The 23,419-nt window shown below is 41.6% G+C and overlaps 1 protein-coding gene across 6 annotated transcripts in view; it reads right to left on the bottom strand.

Moving 5' to 3' along the window:
* The window catches only part of TXLNG (taxilin gamma), a 55,607-nt gene that overhangs the window by 21,185 nt on the left and 11,003 nt on the right, over positions 1 to 23,419 (bottom strand). For all 6 annotated transcript variants that reach the window (XR_004271121.1, XM_032285994.1, XM_032285992.1 and 3 more), the window contains 2 exons: positions 6,248 to 6,551; positions 4,264 to 4,355 (listed from right to left, as the gene is read on the bottom strand). Coding sequence is in view for 5 of the 6 variants with exons in the window: in XM_032285994.1 (XP_032141885.1) it covers positions 4,264 to 4,355; positions 6,248 to 6,551 (396 nt within the window). In the remaining variant the exon portion in view is untranslated. The remainder of the gene's footprint in view (positions 1 to 4,263; positions 4,356 to 6,247; positions 6,552 to 23,419) is intronic.

Below are 23,419 nucleotides of genomic sequence, written 5' to 3'. Positions count from 1 at the left end.
CTGGTCAACACGGTGAAACCCCGTCTCTACTAAAAATACAAAAAACTAGCTGGGCATGGTGGCGCGTGCCTGTAATCCCAGCTACTCAGGAGGCTGAGGCAGGAGAATTGCCTGAACCCGGGAGGCGGAGGTTGCGGTGAGCCAAGATCGCGCCATTGCACTCCAGCCTGGGTAACAAGAGCGAAACTCCGTCCCCAAAAAAAAAAAAAGAAGCTGGGATTACAGGGGTACCCGCCACCACACCCAGCTAGTTTTCTGTATTTTTAGTAGAGACAGGGTTTCACCATGTTGGCTAGGCTGGTCTCAAACTCCTGATCTCAGGTGATCTACCTGCCTCAGCCTCCCAAAGTGTTGGGATTACAGGCGTGAACCACCATACCCGGCTTAAATGTTCGATCTCACGTGACAATGCCAAAGTACTTTCCAGAGGGTCTGGTAAATTGATATTCTCAACAGCAATATATGAGATCATGTAGATCCACATCCTCTCCAAAATGATCAGATTTCTTCATTTATGTCACTACAATGGACATAAAATAAAATGGCATCTCATTGTGGTCCTGATTTGCATTTCCCTAATCACTTATCAGTAGAACATCTCTTTGAATGTTTATGGACCTTTATATTAAGGTATCTCCATATCTTTGTTTATCCACTCCTATGAAATGCCCTTTTCATGTCTCACCCAGCTTTCCACAGGGCTATCTGTCCTTTTCACATTAATGTTCTTTAGATATTCTTGATACTAAATCTCCTGCTGGTCATATTTGTTGGAAATATGTTCTCCCTCGTTTGTAATGTCTTCTCACTTTTTCAAAGGCATCTTTTAACAAAAATATAGTCTTAATTTCAATAAAGCCAATTTCTACAATCTTTCCTCTGACAGTGCTTTTTGTGTTATAAGAAATCCTTCCGCCGGGCGCGGTGGCTCAAGCCTGTAATCCCAGCACTTTGGGAGGCCGAGGCGGGTGGATCACGAGGTCAGAGATCGAGACCATCCTGGTCAACATGGTGAAACCCCGTCTCTACTAAAAATACAAAACATTAGCTGGGCATGGTGGCGCGTGCCTGTAATCCCAGCTACTAAGGAGGCTGAGGCAGGAGAATTGCCTGAACCCAGGAGGCGGAGGCTGCGGTGAGCCAAGATCGCGCCATTGCACTCCAGCCTGGGTAACAAGAGTGAAACTCCGTCTCAAAAAAAAAAAAAAAGAAATCCTTCCTTAACTCAAGGTTGGAAAAATATTTACCCATTAATAAATCAAAATACTATCTAAAAATTTTAAAGCTTAACTTTTGACATTTAAGCCTTTAATCTATTTGGAATTGACTGTTGCCTCTGGTGTGTAAGGATCTACTTTCACTCTTTTCCCATAAGAATAACCTTTTTTTTTTTTTTTTTTTTTTTTTTTGAACTAGCATCTTGCTCTGTCACCCAGGCTGGGGTGTCATGTGGCATAAACTCACTGCAGCCTCCAATTCCTGGGCTCAAGTGATCCACCCATCCCAGCCTCCCAAGTAGCTGGGACTACAGGTATGCATGTGTGAGAGTGCGTGTGTGTGTACACAGTCTTGCGACATTGCTCTGGGTGGTCTTGAACTCCTGACTGCAAGCAATCCTGTCTCGGCCTCCCAAAGTGCAGATGTTACAGGGCTTAGCTACCATACCTGGCCAGGATAACCACTTTTCTTAAGCTACATTAATATCATTAGGATGGCAATTCTTCCCCAAATGTATCTACATATTCTGTGAAATGCTCTTTGAAATCCCAGATGGTGCTCCCTCACACATAGAACTACTAAATTGAATCTAAAATCTACAGAGTAAAGGGCCAAGAATAGCCAAGATACTTCAGAAGAAAAGAGTAAGGAGAATGGGACCTACATTAAGATTATTACGCTATACTAATCTATACAAACTGACTACAGGATGAGAAAGAATAGCATTACAAAGTACTTAAGGATCATGTTAATGGTATCCATAGCTAAAAGCAAAACGCTACAATTTCATGAATCCTTGTGATCTGGTGAACGTGTTGGCCACAGGGTCTTCCCAATGGACAATCCCAGTTACAGTGGACAGAACTCCATTCCAACTGCTCCACAAAACAGTTATGCATGTCACTGCAACAAGCACAATGACATCAGATGATACGTATCACAAAGGGGTAGAGGGCAGTGATGGCAAAAGGGAACTTTTCAGAATAATCCTTGGGAAAAGGCTACTACTCCCTTGGTGGCCTCACTGCTATACAACCTACACATACTCTACCTTTTAAGTGAAATATGTGTTGCTTCAAGAAATCAAGCTTTAGAACATATTCTGGAAACAATACACGTTTTGTCTTTCAAATTTTTAGCACAAACCTATATAAAAGAGAGATCACTCACTAGGTAAGTCTTCAATGTGTCACATCCTGAAATAAACATAGCCATTACTGCTGGTGCTTAACAATAACCATACCCATACACAAAACAACAATAAAACCAAAAACCACGAACAAAAACACCCTAGACCCCTGCTAATTCAAGTGTGATCCAAGCTCTGGCAGCATCATCACTGTCACCTGGGCATTTGCTAAATTGCAGATCCCCAGGCCCCAACCGAGACCTAGTGAATCAGAGTGTGCATTCTAACCAACATGTCAATGATCAGTGTGAGTTTGGGAACAACTGCCCCAGATCGCTATTTGTTCTCTCTTCTAACCAATTCACAGCTCTCTGTCATTGTCACATCACTGGGTTGGGTAACTAACCTTCAACACTGCTTTTTCTGGTTTGTACTCTTTTCTCCATTTTTTTCTTTTCCCTTTTCTGTTCTTGTCTTTCTTCTTTTTCCACCATTTCTTGCATGATTCTCCTCATGTGAAAGGCACCAAGGGGCACTGGCTTCCGCAGCCAATGGAAGCATTCCTTTCCTGAAGCCATCAATCCAACCACACTGTGTTTTCTGCCATCTTTGCTTTTGTGACTGTTCTGGGACATTTTCAGTGATGCACAGGGCGTCCTGCTGCTACAAATAGTGGAAGGTGCCGGGCTGCTGAATGCCAGCTAAGTGAGGTATACCTGGACCACTTTATAAACTGAGGGAAAGTAACTATCATTCTTCAAGTAATAAACAGAACTCATATTTTTTTTTAGAGCTGATCACTGATTTAAAAAAAAAGCAAGCCGGGCGCGGTGGCTCAAGCCTGTAATCCCAGCACTTTGGGAGGCCGAGGCGGGTGGATCACGAGGTCAAGAGATCGAGACCATCCTGGTCAACATGGTGAAACCCCGTCTCTACTAAAAATACAAAAAAAATTAGCTGGGCATGGTGGTGCGTGCCTGTAATCCCAGCTACTCAGGAGGCTGAGGCAGGAGAACTGCCTGAACCCAGGAGGCGGAGGTTGCGGTGAGCCGAGATCGCGCCATTGCACTCAAGCCTGGGTAACAAGAGCGAAACTCCGTCTCAAAAAAAAAAAAAAAAAAGCAATGCCTTATGATATGGTATGGAATTAACTGTTGTAACAGATGAAGATGCATAAAAATTGTACAGCATAATTCCCCTAAGTATTTCACAAAAGGCAATAATTTTAGCATTTAGATTAGAAAGTTTCCCACAACCATTTCTTCAAAGGGTTCTATGACTTTCCCATTCTTCAATTCAAATAGGATGACAGGGGTTCCAAGTTGAAACTGCCTTCATAATTCCAAAGAGAATTAATGCTACATGAAATAATATAGCTGAGAAGAAACTCTTTGATGAGGTCAATGTCTTTGGAAGATGGAAAAAAGAATGCCTGACACATGGTAGATGCTAAGTAAGTATTTCTGAGACACAGTATTGTTTCAACAGACAATTTCATCAAACTCACAATTTCTATCAGAACAGTTAGATCCTTGATCTCTAGAATTCCCTTAGTAAAAGTTTAAGACAGGAACCACTACACCCCAACTGAGTGGCACCTAAGGCATCACAACATAGCAATGGAAAGGCTGATTTATACTCTAAAACTGAGTTTTAGAAAATCTATGCCACATCTTAGCATTATAATGTTCCCTATATATTACCTCATAAAATGAAATTATATGACCAACAAAAAGCCCCAACATCAGCAACAACCAAAAACAGCCCCAACAAACCAGATTCTCTTTTTCAATTTGGGAATAAGATAGAATTTTACATTAAAGGCCATATCAAAATTGTACTTTAAGAAACTTATCAAGCACATACCCATTTCACTATATTTTATATGGCTCTCACATCCTTGATTTAATACTCACAAGATCAGCATATTTCTTACAGAGGGCTGCCAGCTTCTCCTCTGGGGTTGAAAGGGTGTTTAGGGCTTGCATCAGTAATAAAACTTCTTTTCCTGATGATTAACAAGAAAAGAAATTAAGTCCCAGAAGAATGAGATGAAATCTAACCTGCAAATTCTACTAACGATTCCTGTGCTCTGACATTCAGAGTAAACTAATTTACACCTATAATTAGAAGTAAGAGATTTACCAGTTCAATAAAGAAGACAATTTTTAAATTCTGGATTAGCAGGCCTCTCTCCCCTCCCCGTCCCCACCCCAAATTTCTTCACTTACTCACTAATGCTGCTAGCTATATATAAGAACACTTGTTAAAGGCTTAAAAATTTCCTTGCCTAGGCCAGGCACGGTGGCTCACGCCTGTAATCCCAGCACTTTGGGAGGCCGAGGGGGGCGGATCATGAGGTCAAGAGATTGAGACCATCCTGGCCAACATGGTGAAACCTGTCTCTACTAAAAATACAAAAAAAAATTAGCTGGGTGTGGTGGCGCACACCTGTAGCCCCAGCTACTCGGGAGGCTGAGGCAAAAGAATCACTTGAATCTGGAAGGCAGAAGTTGCAGTGAGCAGAGATTGCGCCACTGCACTCCAGCCCAAGGGAGCGAGACTCCGTCTCAAAAAAAAAAAAAAAAATTGCCTTGCCTAATCACTGATGTCCAAGTTAAAACAAAGGGCAAGTTACAAAGGGCAGAGAATATTTTTAAACGCTTCCTCCTAATCAAGTTCAAATATAGAAGCAAGTTCAAAGGGAGTTTCAGTTGGTACTACACTTTGCCTAAGACACACATAATCACAGGTGAATTTATCTTTTCCTAGGAACAATTAAAAAACTTATGCTGGCCGGGCGCGGTGGCTCAAGCCTGTAATCCCAGCACTTTGGGAGGCCGAGGCGGGTGGATCACGAGGTCAAGAGATCGAGACCATCCTGGTCAACATGGTGAAACCCCGTCTCTACTAAAAATGCAAAAAATTAGCTGGGCATGGTGGCGCGTGCCTGTAATCCCAGCTACTCAGGAGGCTGAGGCAGGAGAATTGCCTGAACCCAGGAGGCGGAGGTTGCGGTGAGCCGAGATCGCGCCATTGCACTCCAGCCTGGGTAACAAGAGCAAAACTCCGTCTCAAAAAAAAAAAAAAAAAAAAAAAAAAAAACTTTTGCTTTACTAAGTATATTCCATGTGTTAACTAAGGTTAACTAACTAAAGGATGACAAGATAGCTCTTCCCATGGGAAAAAGACCTTAACAATACTGTAAGGACTCTGGCAAAGAGGGGCTGAGATAGGAGGGGACAAATGGCATTTCAAAATAAAGGGTAATCTTTTATTTCTTAAGCTGGGTACCAGCTTAACAGGTACCATTTTAATTTTTTAAATATTCATTCTTATATGTAAGATATTGCATAAAAATATGTATCTTAAAATAACTCAGACATACAGACCGCTATGGGGGAAAAAGGCTGACTTCAAAAAGGAATGCTTTTCTACTCACATAAAATTTTATTAATGAAATCTTCTCTCATTTAACCCAAGCCCTTTAAGAGACGATTAAACATGATTACTGAATATGATAAGAAATAACTGTAGTGTGGCCAGGAATGGTGGCTCACACCTGAAATCTCAGCACTTTGGGAGGTCGAGGCAGGAGAGGACTGCTTGAGTTTAGGAGATTGAGACCAGCCTGGGCAACACAGTGAGACCCTGCCTCTACAAAAAATTTTAAAAATTAGCCAATTCTTGATTATTTAGAAAACAAAAACTAAGCATCCTCTCTGCTGTTTTCGCCTCCTGCACATAACTGCAGCAGACACATGGACTGACCTCACGAGAGACACCAGGTGTGTTGGCTAAGCATCTCTAAAGTGGCTGTGATCAAAATCATCTGGGCTGCAGAAAACATAAGAAAAATGATTAGCATGTGAATTGTCCAACCACTGAACAGATTATTACCTAAGGTTTTTTCTTTGTTCCTGTTGCACTCCGAGTCTTGCTGACCATCAGGGGGATCTGTTCGAGCTTCTCCACCAGGGATTTCCTCTCTCAACTCTTCTTTGCAGTACGCTGGGCTCACCAAATTCCTGTTCTCTGTTATAAAGTCACTGCCTTCATCCTCTTCCAATGAATGCTTGTTACTTGTGCCGCCACAATTTGAGTCTTGATGTTGAAGAATATCATTTGATTGAGAGTTACACAACATATCTGCCTTTACCCCTAGCCCACAAATTCCAGCTTCTTCCATTGTGCCAATTTCAAACTAGAGGAAAGGAGAAGGAGAAAAAAGATGGAGAAGGTGTTAAATCAAACGTAAACAATGTTTACAACCAATGGCACATCATAGCCTGAGTATTTTCTTTCTTAGTGATTTGCAAAATTGATATAAATATGGTAGTTTCTAGGTTTCACTGAGAGGTGACCTAACTATAAAGTATAAGGAAATTAAAATGAATCACACAACTATGCAGTACCAAAGGAGGCAAGAAAGCCATTTAGTTTTAGGTCTAAACTAATTTCCATATGAAAATTCACCACTTAACATAATTTGCACCTTAACAGAAGCAAAACTGTCCCCACTTAATGAATATTAATTATTCTGATCTTATCCTCAAGGAGACAGTACAGCAGACATGGCTAGCTAGCTATCCATCAAAACCCCATGCTCCCTCAAGTTCCTGTGGACTTGGCACTATAGGACAAGTGCTCAGCCAGGGACTATACTCCCCAGCCCACTTACACCTAGGGGTGACTTCCACGTGAAGTTCCCACCAACTGAATGTAAGCAGAGGCCACAACTGTCCTTTCTGTAAGAAGACTTTTATTCGTAGAAGCACAAGTTATTTCTCCACCATTTCTCTCCCACTCTGGCAAAATGCAGACATCTCCAAGATCCTAAGGGACGGCAGAGCCAGAGGATAAATGCAGCCTGGACCTCCATATCCTATGTACATACAGGAAAGCCACCCTACTTACAAAGAAAACCTACACTGGACTATTAGGTGAACAAGAAATAAACTTCTCTCATGCTAAGTAAGCCATGGAAATTTTGAGACTGATATTTTAAGCAGCTATCCCTGCCCTAATACAGATTATACACATGGTAAAGATGCCTTTCTTCCAGTATGTTATTCTTATATCAGTAATTTTACCTTACTCTGTCTTCTATCACATTGTTAATCCTATTTGAGTTTTTTTCGCTTGTGAACACTACCTGGTCATGATGTGGCACAAATTTAAATTCTGTGCATTTACTCTCTGAATAAAAGAGGACCTCTTTCTTTTCTGAATAACACAGTTGTGGGAGGAGGTGTTTAGCAGGTGTACTCTTATCACAAATGGACTTTCAAAAATTCATGGGAGAGCAAATATTTGTGATTTTCAGTTACAATTGTTTTATGCAACTGAAGAACTCAAAATATCAAAGTAGAAGGGGATAGAGAGGTTAAGGAAAATAAAATCTTATCTTTTAAAATCTAATGTTGGCCGGGCGCGGTGGCTCACGCCTGTAATCCCAGCACTTTGGGAGGCCGAGGCGGGTGGATCACGAGGTCAAGAGATCGAGACCATCCTGGTCAACATAGTGAAACCCCGTCTCTACTAAAACTACAAAAAATTAGCTGGGCATGGTGGCTCGTGCCTGTAATCCCAGCTACTCAGGAGGCTGAGGCAGGAGAATTGCCTGAACCCAGGAGGCGGAGGTTGCGGTGAGCCGAGATCGCGCCATTGCACTCCAGCCTGGGTAACAAGAGCGAAACTCCGTCTCAAAAAAAAAAAAAAAAAAAAAAAAAAATCTGATGTTGATAAATCCGGTACTGTGCTTTCAGAAGAACAAATTGGCAAGGCCACTTTGAAAAACTATTTGGCAATATGGATACCTTCTAACCCAGTCAACTCTACTCCTGGAATTTTGCCCAAGTGTGTACATATGTGTATCCAAAGGCCAAGAATAAAAAAGCACTATTCGTAATAGCTCCAAAATGGAATCAACCCAAATTTCTATCATTAACAGAATGGATAAACTGTTGATTCCATGCTACCCAGCAGTGAGAATGAACTACTGTTGGATGCAACCGTGCAGATGAGTTTCACAGACCTATGTTGTGAAAAAGGTGCCAGAAGAGTATCCACTGTAGGAAATAATTTATGTATAAAGTCAAAAAACAAGCCAAGCTAATAAATGGTGCTAGAAATCAGGATAGTGGTCACTATTGGGGGTGCGGCCTCCTGGGGTGCTCATAGTATTTTATTTCTTGGTCTAGATGAGGTAACACATTCACTTTGTGAAAATTCATTAAGCCTAAACATTTATGATTTGTATACTTTTCTCAATTTATGTTTTACTTCAGTAAAGTTTATTTTTAAAGTTGCAACTTATTTTTAAAGTTGCAACTTATACATTATTCAAGAAGTATGAGGAACCAAAACAAATATATTCCTCTAAGAGGAGACATGCTGCTTTTCATGACACTTTTAAAATAATGTGCATGTAAAACTTTGATTTCTTTAAAAAATTAACACATTAAAGGGAAATGGGTTATCTACTTCAGAGTTATAGTTTGATGCCACACTCTAAGCCTAATTCAGATAGAAAAAAACTTACAAATACTGAAACTCTTAAATTATTTGAAAAGATATTTAAAATTCACATCCATATGTATCATATTCTATTGAGCAATGTTTCTCAAGTGTAACCCATAGATATTAAGTCTTCCAGAAATTCACAATGGTGGCCAGGCGCAGTGGCTCACACCTGTAATCCTAGCACTTTGGGATGCCGAGGCAAGCGAATCATGAGGTCAGGAGTTTGAGACCAGCCTCCTGACCAACATGGTGCAACCCTATCTCTACTAAAAATACAAAAATTAGCAGAATGAGGTGGCATGCACATGTAATCCCAGCTACTCAGGAGGCTGAGGCAGGACAATCACTTGAACCCAGGAGGCAGAGGTTGCAGTGAGCTGAGATCGCGCCACTGCACTCCAGCCTGGGTGACAGAGCAAGACTCAGTCTCAAAAAAAAAAAAAAAAAAATTGACAATGGCCTGGCATCACAGCACATGCCTGCAGTCCCAGCTATTTAGGGGGCTAAGGCAAGTTTGAGGATAGCCTGGGCAATATAGTGAGATCCCCATCTCTTGAGGCAGAAGGGGATTCACAATATACCCAAATAACATACTATAACAGAATTATTATTACTAGAACAGGTGCACGGTGATCATTTCAAGGCTACATTTCACATGTAACTGCTAGTTTCGCCTCTACTTTAATCAAATACTAAACTGTCATGCACAAATTGGGCACACAGATTCATAAAGAGACCCTTTACACAAAAGCAATACAGAGGGAAAAAATGAATACTATTAATATCATTTTCCCCAATTAAAAAAAATAATAATTTTCAGGCCAGGCATGGTGGCTCACACCTGTAATCCCAGCACTTTGGGAGGCTGAGGCGGGCAGACTGTTTGAGGCCAAGAGTTCGAGACCAGCCTGGCCAACACTGCGAAACCCCGTCCCTACTAAAAATACAAAAATTAGCCAGACATAGTAGTGGGCACTTGTAATCCCAACTACTAAGGAGGCTGAGGCAGGGAGAATTGCTGGAACCTGGAGGGTGGAGGTTGCGGTGAACCGAGTTCACACCACTGCATTCCAGCCTGGTTGACAGAGCAAAACTCCATCTCAAAGAAAAAAAAAGACAATAGAAGACTGCTTATCTCTAATACAGAATTTCCCAGACATGTAATGATAATAAAACCCACACAATCCCAGAAAACATGATGTCAAGCCATATCAAAAATACAGTGAGCATGCAATTTGTAGAAAAAAGGGGAAGCATAAATAATTTTCACCAAGAAAACCCCTGAGGCCTGTCCTAAGATCCATTTTAATAAGAAAACTACTTGAGGAATAAGACTGGTTAATTTCTAGTTTTCTAGTTCCATTAGTGATTTATTTTGTAACACCTTTATTGAGATATAATTCACATACCACACAATTCCCCAATTTATAGTAGTTTTTAGTGCATTCACAAAGTTGTGCAACCATACCACAGTCAACTTTAAACACTTTCATCACCTGTAAATGAAACCCAGTACTCCTTAGCTATCAACCCATAATCCTTCCACTACCTTCAGCACCAGGCCACTAATCTACTTGCTGTCTCTATGGATTTGCCTATTCTAGACACACTTCAAATAAATGAAGCTATACGTGGTCTTTTAAGTCTGCCTACTTTCTTTTTACTTATTTATTTTTTTCAGACAGAATCTCACTCTGTTGCCCAGGCTAGAGTGCAATGGCACGGTCCTCCACTCACTGCAACCTCCACCCTCCCAGGTTCAAGTGATTCTCCTGCTTCAGCCTCCCGGGTAGCTGGGATTACAGGCACCTGCCACCATGCCTAGCTAATTTTTTGCATTTATAGTAGAGATGGGGTTTCATTATGTTGGCCAGGCTGGTCACTAACTCCTGACCTCAGGTGATCCACCCACCTCAGCCCCAAAAGTACTGGGATTACAGGCATGAGCCACTGCACCCAGCCGAGTCTATTTTTATTTAGCAAATTTTCAAGGTTCCTCCATGTTATAGCATGTACCAGAATTCCATTCCTTTTTATGGCTGAATAATAGCCCTTATACATATAGACTACACTGCATTTATCCATTCATCAGATGGACAGTTAGGTTATTTCCAACTTTTGGCTTTTATGACTATTTCTGCTATGAACATTAATGCACTCATTTTTTTTGCGTGGACATTTCTCCAGGGTACAGACCTAGGAGTGGAACTGCTATATGGTGGCCCCTCTATGTTGAACCCTTTGAGGAACTGTAGGGCTATTTTCCCAAGCAACTATACTTTTTTTTTTTTGGAGATGGGGTCTCACTTTGTTGCCCAGACTGGAGTGCAATGGCATAATGCAAGCTTACTGCAGCCTTAACCTCCTGGACTCAAAGGATCTTCCCTCCTCAGCCTCCCAAAGTGCTGAGATTACTAAGCCTGGCTTTTTTTTTTTTTTTTTAGAAGGAGGGTCTTGCTATGCTGCCCAGGCTGGTCTCAAACTCCTGGGCTCAAGCGATCCTCTTGCTTCAGTCTCCCAAGGTGCTAGGATTATAGGCATAAGCCACCACGCACAGCCCATTGGTACCATTTAAAATTCCCACTAGAAGTGTATGAGGGTTCCAATTTCTCCACATCCTCACCAACACGTATGATTTTCTTTTATTATCCTACTGAGTGTGATGTTACTGCACTGTGTTTTTGATTTGCATCTCCCTAATGACTAACAATATTGAGCATCTTTTCATGTGCCTATTGGCCATTTGTATACTTCCTTTGGAGAATGTTTTCCAGGTCTTTTGCCCACATTTAATTAGGTTATTAGTTACTTTATCGTTGGACTGCAAGAGTTCTTTATGTAACCAGCTACAAGTCTCTTATCAGATGTATTTTTCGGACGACTTATTTGTTATCTCAACTTGGAAGAAATGAACAATGGGCCAGGTGCAGTGGCTCACACCTGTAATCCCAGCACTTTGGGAGACTGCGGTAGGCGGATCACCTGAGGTCAGGAGTTTGAACCAGCCTGCCTAACCAACATGGAGAAACCCCATCTCTACTAAAACTACAAAATTAGCTGAGCGTGGTGGTGCATGCATAATCCCAGCTATTTGGAAGGCTGAGGCAGGAGAATTGCTTGAACCCAGGAGGCGAAGGTTGAGGTGAGCTGAGATTGCACCATTGCACCCTAGCCTGGGCAACAAGAGTGAAACTCCGTCTCAAAAAAAAAAGGCTGGGCATGGATGATGGCTCACGCCTGTAATCCCAGCACTTTGGGAGGCCGAGACCAGCGGATCACAAGGTCAGGAATTTGAGACCCACCTGGCCAACATGGCAAAACCCTGTCTCTACTAAAAATACAAAAATTAGCTGGGCATGGTGCCATGTGCCTGTAATCCCAGCTACTCGAAAGGCTGAGGCAGGAGAATTGCTTGAACCCACGAGGCGGAGGTTGCAGTGAGCTGAAATCGCACCACTGCACTCCAGCCTGGGACAGAGTGAGACTCCATCTCAAAAAATGAGAAAAAAGAAAGGAATAACACATTCACCTATTTCAAAACATCATAAAGAGATTTAATTAAAAGTTACTTTTGTTTTCAGATTAAAAGTATACAGGTCATTTACTATTACCATTATATAGCAAAAAGACATTGTAAAGACTCAAGGAACGCCAAAAAACTACTGCCTAATGCAAAATAATAGCTGGTGGCATATGGCATAAACAAGAATATTAAATTAATCTGTATAGTGCACAAACACCTCATCTCATCTTTTCCTTCTAATGGTATGTCATCATTCCCTATTTGTACTTAATACTTCTCTGATTTGTCTTTCCAGACACTCCTGCCTTCGAACTCCTATCACACATATTACAATCTCATGTATTTGATATATACATCGTCCTAGGTAGCAATAGCTTATTATGCACAAATGGTATTCAAATGCCAACTGATGGGGAGCATACAGGGGCAAAAATGGCTGCTGAGAACAACCCATGAAAAGAACCTAAGCATTAATACAGAAGTTATAGAAAATACCACTATTGGCCAGGCACAGTAGCAATTTGGGAGGCCGAGCCAGGTAGATCACTTGAGGTCAGGAGTTTAAGACCAGCCTGGCCAACATGGCGAAACACCATCTCTTGTAAAAATACAAAAATTAGCTGGGCAGTGGTACATACCTGGAATCCCAGCTACTCAGGAGGCTGAGGCACAAGAATCATTTGAACCCAGGAGGCAGAGGTTGCAGTGAGCTGAGGTCATGCCACTGCACTCCAGCCTAGGTAACAGGGCGAGACTCAGTCTCAAAACAAAAATGAAAACAAAAACTGTAAGTTATCATTTTACACAATAAACACTTTGACAACACTGTTGGAGAGGGTGTGGAGCATTCTCAAGCATTCCTGATGGCAGAGCAAACTGACTTAACCACCAAGGAGTCCTACTGGGGAAGGGACTGACTGAGGGCAGGCAGAAGGGAACATTTGGGGTGTTGGCAATGCTCTGTATCTTGATGGGAATTTGAGTTACAGAGCTGCATGCATTTGCTAAAACTTAGCACATACACACTACAGATAGCTTCATGGGTGAAGGGACAGATAAATGGATAGGTAACTGAAAAAGCAACCAGAGTAAAATGTCAAAGGTTCTAGGTGGTGGCAAAATGGATATTTACTATCAGCTTTGCAGTATCTTTGAAAAGTTTCATAAGATGTTAGAGGGGAAAAAACATCAAGTCACATATGTTTTGATCCAGCAAATTCATTTCTTATCAGTTTTTCCTACAGATATACCAATACATTTGTGAATGACATAATATATAAGGTTATTTATGGTAGCAAAAAAATCAAATATATCCTAAATATCGATAAATAATGGACTGAATGAATAAATGGCTGTACATGCATCTAATTGAGTATCGTAGTATCTGTTACAAAGAGTGAGGCAGTTATATAATTATTGGTTAAGGATAGGTTGATAAGGGAAAAAGCAAAATACCCCGTAGCACATACCATATGCCATGATGTGGGGGCTTGAGTGGGTGCAGTATAAATTTATGAGCAGAGAAGTGTATCTAGTCTCTGGCAGGATACAAAGAAACATTACTGGAGACAAAATGAGTGAGTGGGGACAAGACTTTGACAGCAGGCATGTCTTCACCTTTTAAGTTAGGTGCCATGAGTTACCTTTCCAAGAGCTTTAACATTTTTTTAAACACAAAAATGAAGAGAGCTCTCTAATATATATTAGTGCCTTATTAGGAAAAACGAAAGGGGAGGAAATGTTTATTTAAATTCCCATCTCAAATGAAAATGAAACCAACACTGAGTAGCTTCCAGATGGATTTCTATTAGAACCTTTCCCTGAACAAAATCATGAAACAAAACTATTACATCTGCATCCTGTGAGCAGCATGTGTACCTTGTAGAGAAGCACAACACTGTGCTACAAGTGTTCACGAGAGCCTCAAACACGAAAAATCCCCCACCCTAGCCACTCCCCTCCGGTCAAAGGATATATTTCACAATCTTCCTTCTACTGTCTCAAAACTTAGAGCTAAGAGGACTCACTAACTGACCAACAGAAACCTTCAAAATGGGCCCCACCAGTTTATCAATAATAAATGGCAGGAGCAAAGAACAACTATCATGGAAATTTTTGCAAATGAACATGAGGAAGTACTCTGTACTCACCAACTGCTTGTAATAGCTTTTTGGATCGAAACATTCAAAACTGAGTGCATGGAAATTAAAACCTAAAGGAAAAAAATTTTGTAGGTTTCTTTCCCTTCTACCAACACCCACATGCACTTCCTAATTATTTCAACTGCTGCCTGCTCACAAGAGTTCAAACACCTTTGACCAGGGCCAGGCAGTGCAAAGGATACAAATTACCCAGTCCTTGCCAGTAAGAGCTAGAATGGACCTTCAGAGAGAGCAGGTGGGAAAGGTTCTGTACATTTATGCATTTTTCTAGGCAGACATCCTTAGCGTGCCTCAGATTCCCAGAAAGTCTAGGAGGAACTTATCAAATAAGTAAAGAGAACCTTTACACCTCAGGCTGACACCGTGCAAGAAGTTCTCAAAGTGACCCCATTTAACCTGCCCTGCCTCACTGAGATACAGGTCTTATTGTTTCCAGGTACAGAAAATGAGACATGATGAGATTAAGTAACTCGATCAAAGTCATATTAAAATAAGTAAAAGGGGCTGGCAAAATTCAAAACCAGGTCCACCAAACTCAAGAACCGATGTTCTATTACACTGCTCCCCTCACTTTATAAATCAGCTTTGGAAAATGCAGGTTCAAAGTCAAACGCATCTCTGACGCAGTTACAAAATAAATCTAAATTAAATGTCTAAAAATACACAGCACACTAGACACACCAATATGCATTTAGAAAAACATCAGGATATGTAGAATTTTTAGCAGTGATTAACTCTGGGATTTAGGGAGGTAAGACACGTCTAATTTGGGGGTAGAGATATCTTCAAATAATTAAGGAACTGGGGTTAGTTTGTTATTTTTCATTTTGTGTTTTTTGTTTTTTGTTTTTTTTTTTTTGAGATGGAGTCTCGCTCTGTTGCCCAGGCTGGAGTACAGTGGCGTGATCTCCGTTCACTGCAACCTCCGCCTCCCGAGTTCATGTAATTCTCCTGCCTCAGCCTCCTGAGTAGCTGGGACTACAGGCATGTGCCATCACGCTTGGCTATTTTTTGTATTTTTAGTTGAGACGGGGTTTCACCATGTTGGCCAGGCTGGTCTTGAACTCCTGATTTCAGCCCACCTCAGCTTCCCAAAGTGCTAGAATTACAGGCGTGAGCCACCATGCCCAGCCTTAATTTTGTGTTTTAGGATAAACAAAAATATCTCTAAATATCCTTCCAACCCTATGTTTCTAATAATTTACCCTAAGAGTTGTTCATTTCAACCAGGATTGTACAGACAACAGTGTATGTGCAACCACACTCTCAGTGCCCTGGGAGGTGCAGTGGAGGCAGAAATAGATGGGGAAATAGTGAAAGATATCAAAGATACCCCATACTCTCAGGGCATCAGCTACTGGCCTTACTTGGTTTTGTAAAATATAAACCTCTCTCCTAAAGCCTCCCAGTATTTTTTTTTTTTTTTTTTTTTTTTTTTTTTTTTGAGAAGGAGTTTGCTCTTATTGCTCAGGCTGGAGTGCAATGGCATAATCTTGGTTCACTGCAACCTCCGCCTCCTGGGTTCAAGTGATTCTCCTGCCTCAGCCTCCTGAGTAGCTGGAATTACAAGCATGCGCCACCATGCCCAGCTAATTTTGTGTTTTCAGTAGAGAAAGGGTTTCTCCATGTTGGTCAGGCTGGTCTCGAACTCCCGACCTCAGGTGATCCGCCCACCTCAACCTCCTGAAGTGCTGGGATTACAGGCATGAGCCACCACTCGGCCAACCCTTCTAGTATTTTGAGGGGCTTTCACATTTTCAAATGCAAAATTTTACAAACAAACCTGTTATAAAAATTACATTTTCATGTGGCTAAATTACAAAAATAAATGATTTTAGCTTTGTATACATCATTTAAAACAGTGTATACACTAAGGCTATTTTAATCTTCCAAAGAACTATTCTGGATAGCACAGTTTTCCTCACAGCAAATACTTATCAATCATTTATCTCAAATTCCCGTTTTAACCATTTTGGATCAAAGTCTTTAAAATATGTATTACATAACTCAATGCCTCCTTAAATAGTAGTCTGTTTTACTGTGTTAGAACAAAGGAATAAAATTAAATGAAAGGGTTTTTGTCTTTAACAGATAAAATGTTATTACTGTGAATTATATAATTAAATTATAGTATACATGTCTCTATAACATGCCTATATTCTTTAAGATAATAAATTTTCAGCTGGGTGCAGTGGCTCATGCCTGTAATCCCAGCACTTTGGGAGGCCAAGGCGGGTGGATCACAAGGTCAGGAGTTCGAGACCAGCCTAACCTAGTGAAACTCCATCTCTACTAAAAATACAAAAATTAGCTGGACATGCTGGCACGCACCTGTAATCCCAGTTACTCAGGAGGCTGCGGCACAAGAATCACTTGAACCCAGGAGGCAGAGGTTGCAGTGAGCCGAGAGATCGTACCATGGCACTCCAGCCTGGGCGACAGAGTGAGACTCTGTCTCAAAAAAATAAATAAAATAAAACAAAAATTAAAAAGATAATAAATTCTCAATGTTTTAAAATATAAACTCCCAAAGGTGAGGTTTTTTTTTTTTTTTTTTTGTAGGAAGTGATTTATTTAGAGAGACAGTGAAACAGGAGAAGGAGAGAGAAAGAAACAGCTAACTCTTACACTGAGTTAGAGAATCCAGAAAGAATGAATCCAGGAGAGGAAAGCGGCTTCCAGGAGAGCGTTAGGGAATAGAGAGAGATGGAGTTTAGGAGAAGACAGGCTTCCATGAGAGAGTGTGGAAGGCAACGGTGAGATCTTATTTAAATTTTAGGGATGAAATACTTGTCAGAGACTTCCTAAACTATATAGCACTGTCTTTAAAAACAGACCACACAGACCCATACATGGGAATTTACATTAAAAGTGGTGTCATTTCAAATTGGTAAAGGAAATAAACAATTTATGGTATCTCTCAAATCATATGAGGGAACAAAGGAGTATCCTGTCTTACCCCTCCAGATATATCAAGACTGAAACATGAAAAATGAAAACAACAAAGAGCTTGAAGAAATCCTAAATAAATTTTTTTCCATAACCTTGGCATGGAAAAGGCCTTTCTTTTGTTGTTGTTGTTTTTATTTTTATGAAATTATATACAGCAGAATGACTGCTCCATAGACAGAGCAGGGCTATCTCAGTAGCTCAGAGTAGCCAAGGTGTTTCAAAGAAAAGCAAAAAACCCAGAAGCTATTTTTAAAAAGGGGGTTGGGGGGAGGTGCAGTGGCTCACGCCTGTAATCCCAACACCACGGAAGGCCGAGGCAGGAGGACTGCTTGAACTCAGGAGTTCAAGACTAGCCTGTGTAATATAGTAAGACCTGTCTCTACTAAAAACAAAAAAACGAGCCACGTGTGATGGCACACATCTGTGTCCCAGCTACTCGGGAGGCTGAGGTGGGAGGATCACTTGAGTTTGGAAGATCAGCGAGCTATGATTGCACGCACTCTAGCCTGGGCAACAGCCAGGCTCTGTCTCAAAAAAAAAAAAAAAAAAAAAAAAAGGAGGGGGGTGGCGGTGACTAGAGATTAGTTTACTAAATAATTAAAATCTTTGGAATTCCTGGGGTGGGGGGATAACAAACAGTGACGTATGAGAAATTAACTATTAGGTCCAACTTATACTATTCCAGCGATGGTTACACTAAAAGCCCAGACTTCACTACATAATGTATCCACGTAACGAAACTGTACTTGTATCCCCTAAATCTACAACAAATTTTTAAAAACTAAAAACTTTCAGGTGAACCAAAAGACTGTCAATATTGAAGAATTTGACTGGGGGAAAAAAAAAAGACTGCAGGAAGCCCTTACAAATGAGCCAGAGACCCAATTTTCAAGGGTTGTGAACAAGCAGACCACAATTAAAGAACTAAAAATGCCCAATATACAAATAAAAATGCAAAGCAAAGCAAGGTACCATCTTTTACTTACCACATTTTAAAGGAAGAAAGAACAAAAAACCTTGGTGTGGGCAAACAGGTCACTCAGCATACTCGTGGCAGGGGGTGGGGGTCTAAATTGGTTGAGTGGGTTTGTAGAGGTACTTTAGCAAGCTCTACCAACGCCTGAGTCTCAACACACATCACTTTCACCCAGCAATTCTACCACTTGGCGTTTATTCCAAATATTCTCACTCAAGTATAAAAGGTTACTTACCAAACCAGAAAACCACCTAAATGTCCACCAATAGGGAACTGGTTAAACAATGGTCATCCGCACAAGGTAAAACTATGCAGCCATAAAAGGAATAAAATAGACTGTATGTCGACATAGTATAATTAGATAGGAAAAAAGGCAAATGGCCAGTACAGGATGAATACATCAGCATAAATTTAAAATATCCATTTATTGTATAAGCCAATATATGGACACAATTTTCCTACAAGGATATCCCCAAAATTGTTCACCATAATTACCTTTGTTTGGATTGTAGGCCTAGATGTTGGAAATGAAGACTTAATTTTTCTTTTTATATTGGCTCTGCCTTAATTTATTTTTTGGCTGTCAAATGATCCTTTACTGGAATATTTTCCTTTGTGTATTTTTTTTTTTTTTTTTTGAGATGGAGTTTCACTCTTGTTGCCCAGGCTGGGTGCAGTGGCACAATCTCAGCTCACTGCAACCTCCAATTCCCGGGTTCAAGCGATTCTCCTGCCTCAGCCTCCCAAATAGCTGGGATTACAGGTATGTGCCACCACACCCGGCCTCCTTTGTACTTCTTAAATAGCTGGGCATTCCACTGCACTATTGTTGATGTCATCTATGATGTCATGAGAGTGACAACCATCAACACTGTAATCCACAGACTGGGAAGTCCCCAAGATCTCTAATGGTTCCAGAGAGCTCTTAAAGATCTGTGCCACATCTGTCAGGCAATGTGGACAGAATTTCGTTAGGTAAAACAGGCTGCATGGTAGAAGTAGCGTGTGTCCAATGAATCCGCATTTGGGACAACCAAAGAAAGTAGCATCGTGGCCTCCTTCAAGCTTATAATCCTAGCTACTCGGGAGGCTGAGACAGGAGAATTGCTTGAACTTGGGAGGCAGAGGTTGCAGTGGACCGAGATGATGACACTATACTCCAGCCTAGGCAACAGGGCAAGACTCCATCTTAAAAAAAAAAAAAAAAAAATTAGTCGGGCATAGTGGTGGATGCCTGTAATCCCAGCTACTCAGGAGGCTGAGGCAGGAGAATCGCTTGAATCCAGGAGGTTGCAGTGAGCCAAGATCATGCCATTGCACTGCAGACTGAGCGACAGAGCAAGACTCTGTCTCAAAAAAAAGAAAAAAAAAAAGATTCAGTGGTGGATAATTAACTATTCCCAAGTGGAATTAGATGGCCAGTATCTAAGCTTACTATGTGAGATAAATGGACTATATAAGAGGGCTAACAGAATACATATAAGGCTAAGTTCTGAGTGAAAAAAGGAAGGAAAAAAAAAAAAAAAACTAACATTACTAAGTGCCTGACATTTCAAATACACTACTTAGTTCAGCCTTACAATTCTAAGATAGTAAGAACATCACCCGATTGTATAGCTCAAGAAACTAGGCGGCCGGGTGCGGTGGCTCAAGCCTGTAATCCCAGCACTTTGGGAGGCAGAGGCGGGTGGATCACGAGGTCAAGAGATCGAGACCATCCTGGTCAACACGGTGAAACCCCGTCTCTACTAAAACTACAAAAAATTAGCTGAGCATGGTGGCGCATGCCTGTAATCCCAGCTACTCAGGAGGCTGAGGCAGGAGAATTGCCTGAACCCAGGAGTTCAAGGCTGTAGTGAGCTATGATCATGCCACTGCACTCCAGCCTGAACGACAGAGCAATACTCTGTCCCTAAAGGAAAAAAAAAAAAAAAAATTTGCTGTACACCACAGTACGCTGGTGGTCTTCAAAAAAAGCACAAGTGCAGCTGTTTGAATTATGAACTCAACTTGCTGCTCTTTCCCTGGAACATTTCTTAAAACGACAAACTACGGTTGTTTGTTCAGTCTTGGGTGTTTGGCAAACATTTTCTCCAAAATATACGAAGAGAGCCTGTCACTTCAAGGCAAGCAAACAATAGTACTTGTTGTCAATAATAAAATTTGAGCTTTTTTTTTTTTTTTTTGAGACGGAGTTTCGCTCTTGTTACCCAGGCTGGAGTGCAATGGCGCGATCTCGGCTCACCGCAACCTCCGCCTCCTGGGTTCAGGCAATTCTCCTGCCTCAGCCTCCTGAGTAGCTGGGATTACAGGCACGCGCCACCATGCCCAGCTAATTTTTTTGTATTTTTAGTAGAGACGGGGTTTCACCGTGTTGACCAGGATGGTCTCCATCTCTTGACCTCGTGATCCACCCGCCTCGGCCTCCCAAAGTGCTGGGATTACAGGCTTGAGCCACCGCGCCCGGCCTCCCAATTCTTAAAAAGACTTTTCTGATGAGATCAGTGGTGATTTTGATATAATACACTAATGTGATTTGATATAGTACACCAAATGTATCAACATTTGGAAGATGAACACAATTCTGTTAACCAGTATTTTCCAAATGACTACTGGATGGTATTACAAAATGATGCATGGGGAAAAGAGACCTATTTGACATGCAACACAGACCAAGAGAATCAAAGGATTTCCACAATTATTCACAAAGACTATTACAATACTCCTCCCTGTTCCAACTACATACATGTGTGAGGCCACATTCTCTTCATATACTTAGACTGAAATGGCATGAATGCAGAAGCAGATGTCATCTATTAAGCCATTCATTAAAGAGATCTGCAAAAACATAAAAGAATGCTACTCTTCCCGCTTTTATTTTGGAAAATCAGCTTGCTTATTAATTAATTAATTAATTGAGACGGAGTTTCACTCTTGTTGCCCAGGCTGGAGTGCAATGGCACGATCTCGGCTCATGGCAACCTCTGCCTCCTGGGTTCAGGCAATTCTCCTGCCTTTGTCTCCTGAGTAGCTGGGATTACAGGCATGCACCACCACACACGGCTAATTTTTTGTATTTTTAGTAGACGGGGTTTCTCCACATTGGTCAGGCTGGTCTCGAACTCCCAACCTCAGATGATACGCCTGACTTGGCCTCCCAAAGTGCTGGGATTACAGGCATGAGCCACCGTACCTGGCTATTTTTTTTTTTTAATGTTACTTACGTTAACATGTGTCATAGGCAGCTTCTGCCATGGCCCCCAATGGTCCCCTCCCCTTGAGTGTGGGTTGAACCTAGTGACTGGTTTTTTTTTGTTTTTTTTTTTTTAACGAGACGGGCTTTCACCATGTTGGTCAGGCTGGTCTTGAACTCCCGACCTCAGGTGATCCACCCACCTTGGCCTCCAAAGTGTTTGGATTACAGGCGTGAGCCACTACGCCCGGCCCTAGTGACTGGTTTCTAATGAAGAGAGAATTCATCAAAAGTGAGAAGACGTCATGTCTATGATTACGATACAAAAGACTGCAACTTCCTTCTCTTTCATGCTGGCACTCTCTCTTGCTCACCCTGATGAAGCAGCTGCCATGTTGTGAGACGCTTACAGAAAGACCCATTTGGCAAGGAACCAAGGAAGGCCTCCGGCCAACTGCTCATGAGGAACTGAGACCTCAGTCCAACAGCCCATGAGGAACTGAATCCTGCCAACAGCCACAAGAGTGAGCTCCAAAGTGGATCCTTCCCAGTCAAGCCTTCAGGTTACTGCAGCCCTTGAGAGACCCTAAAGCAAAGGACTTGGCTAAGCCACACCCAGATTCCTAAACCCCCGAAACTGTGATATCACAAACGTTTCATGTCAGCAAGTTTTGGAGTGATCTGTTACACAGCAATAGATAACTAGAGTACATCTTTTTTTTGAGATGGAATCTTGCTGTGTTGCCCATGGTGGATGGAGTGCAAGGGTGCAATCTTGGCTCACTGCAACCTCTACCTCTCGAGTTCAAGTGATTCTCCTGCCTCAGCCTCCCAAGTAGCTGGGATTACAGGTGCCCGCCAGCATGCCCAGTTAATTTTTATATTTTTAGTAGAGACGGGCTTTCATCATGTTGGCCAAGCTGGTCTCAAACTCCTGACCTCAGATGATCCACCCACCTCAGTCTCCCAAAGTGCTGGGAGCATGAGCCACCACACCCTGCCTCATTACATGTTTTAAGTGAATTAATAATGTTACATTTTTTATTTAATTTCTAATATGGTAAATATTATTAGGTAAAGTCCACATGAACAAAAGTTCCTTGGGACTGTGAATAATGTTTAAGTGTACAAAAAGATCCCCAAACCAAAGTTTGAGAACTACTGTCCTGGTTGTGGTGGGAGCAGGAATAGAGAGTTCTGTCAAACCATGACCAGAAAGGAGTCCACACCTTGGCAGTAATAAGCAGACAGATCCACCTCTAGGGAATATGCCCTGGGACCAGGGAAGGGAACAGGGAGAAGAGCGCCACTTCCTTCTTATTCGACTATATCTAACAGGTATCTTTCCCTCTTTTTGTTAAGTGACAGGTGTGCCAATCAGTGTAATCCAAATGGGTGGTGAGGGACAACCAGTATAAACACTTTCCCTTGACCTTCATTGCCCTGGCTCATTCTGAAGCCTCTGTAACAGTATCTGATAGACTATTTCATCATTTAATTCTCAGAACTATCTTATAGGTAGGTATGATAAATAGCCTCAGTGATAAGGTAATTCAATTACCATGTCCACAGCCTACAACATGGAAAGCAGAGACTGAATTCTTGCCTTTCTCTATAAACAGCATACTCTCTAAAGAACATGCTCCTCCCAGGTTATGTTAAAAATAAACAAGTGAGGCCAGGCACAGTGGCTCACGCCTGTAATCCCAGCACCTTGAGAGAGAGGCCTAGGCAGGAGGAT

Source organism: Sapajus apella, unplaced genomic scaffold (assembly GCF_009761245.1).
Source record: "Sapajus apella isolate SASKATOON/1434 unplaced genomic scaffold, GSC_monkey_1.0 scaffold17, whole genome shotgun sequence".
Lineage (NCBI taxonomy): Eukaryota > Metazoa > Chordata > Mammalia > Primates > Cebidae > Sapajus > Sapajus apella.
The sequence above is the reverse complement of the archived record's forward strand: the minus strand, read 5'-3'. Positions and strand labels throughout refer to the sequence as shown.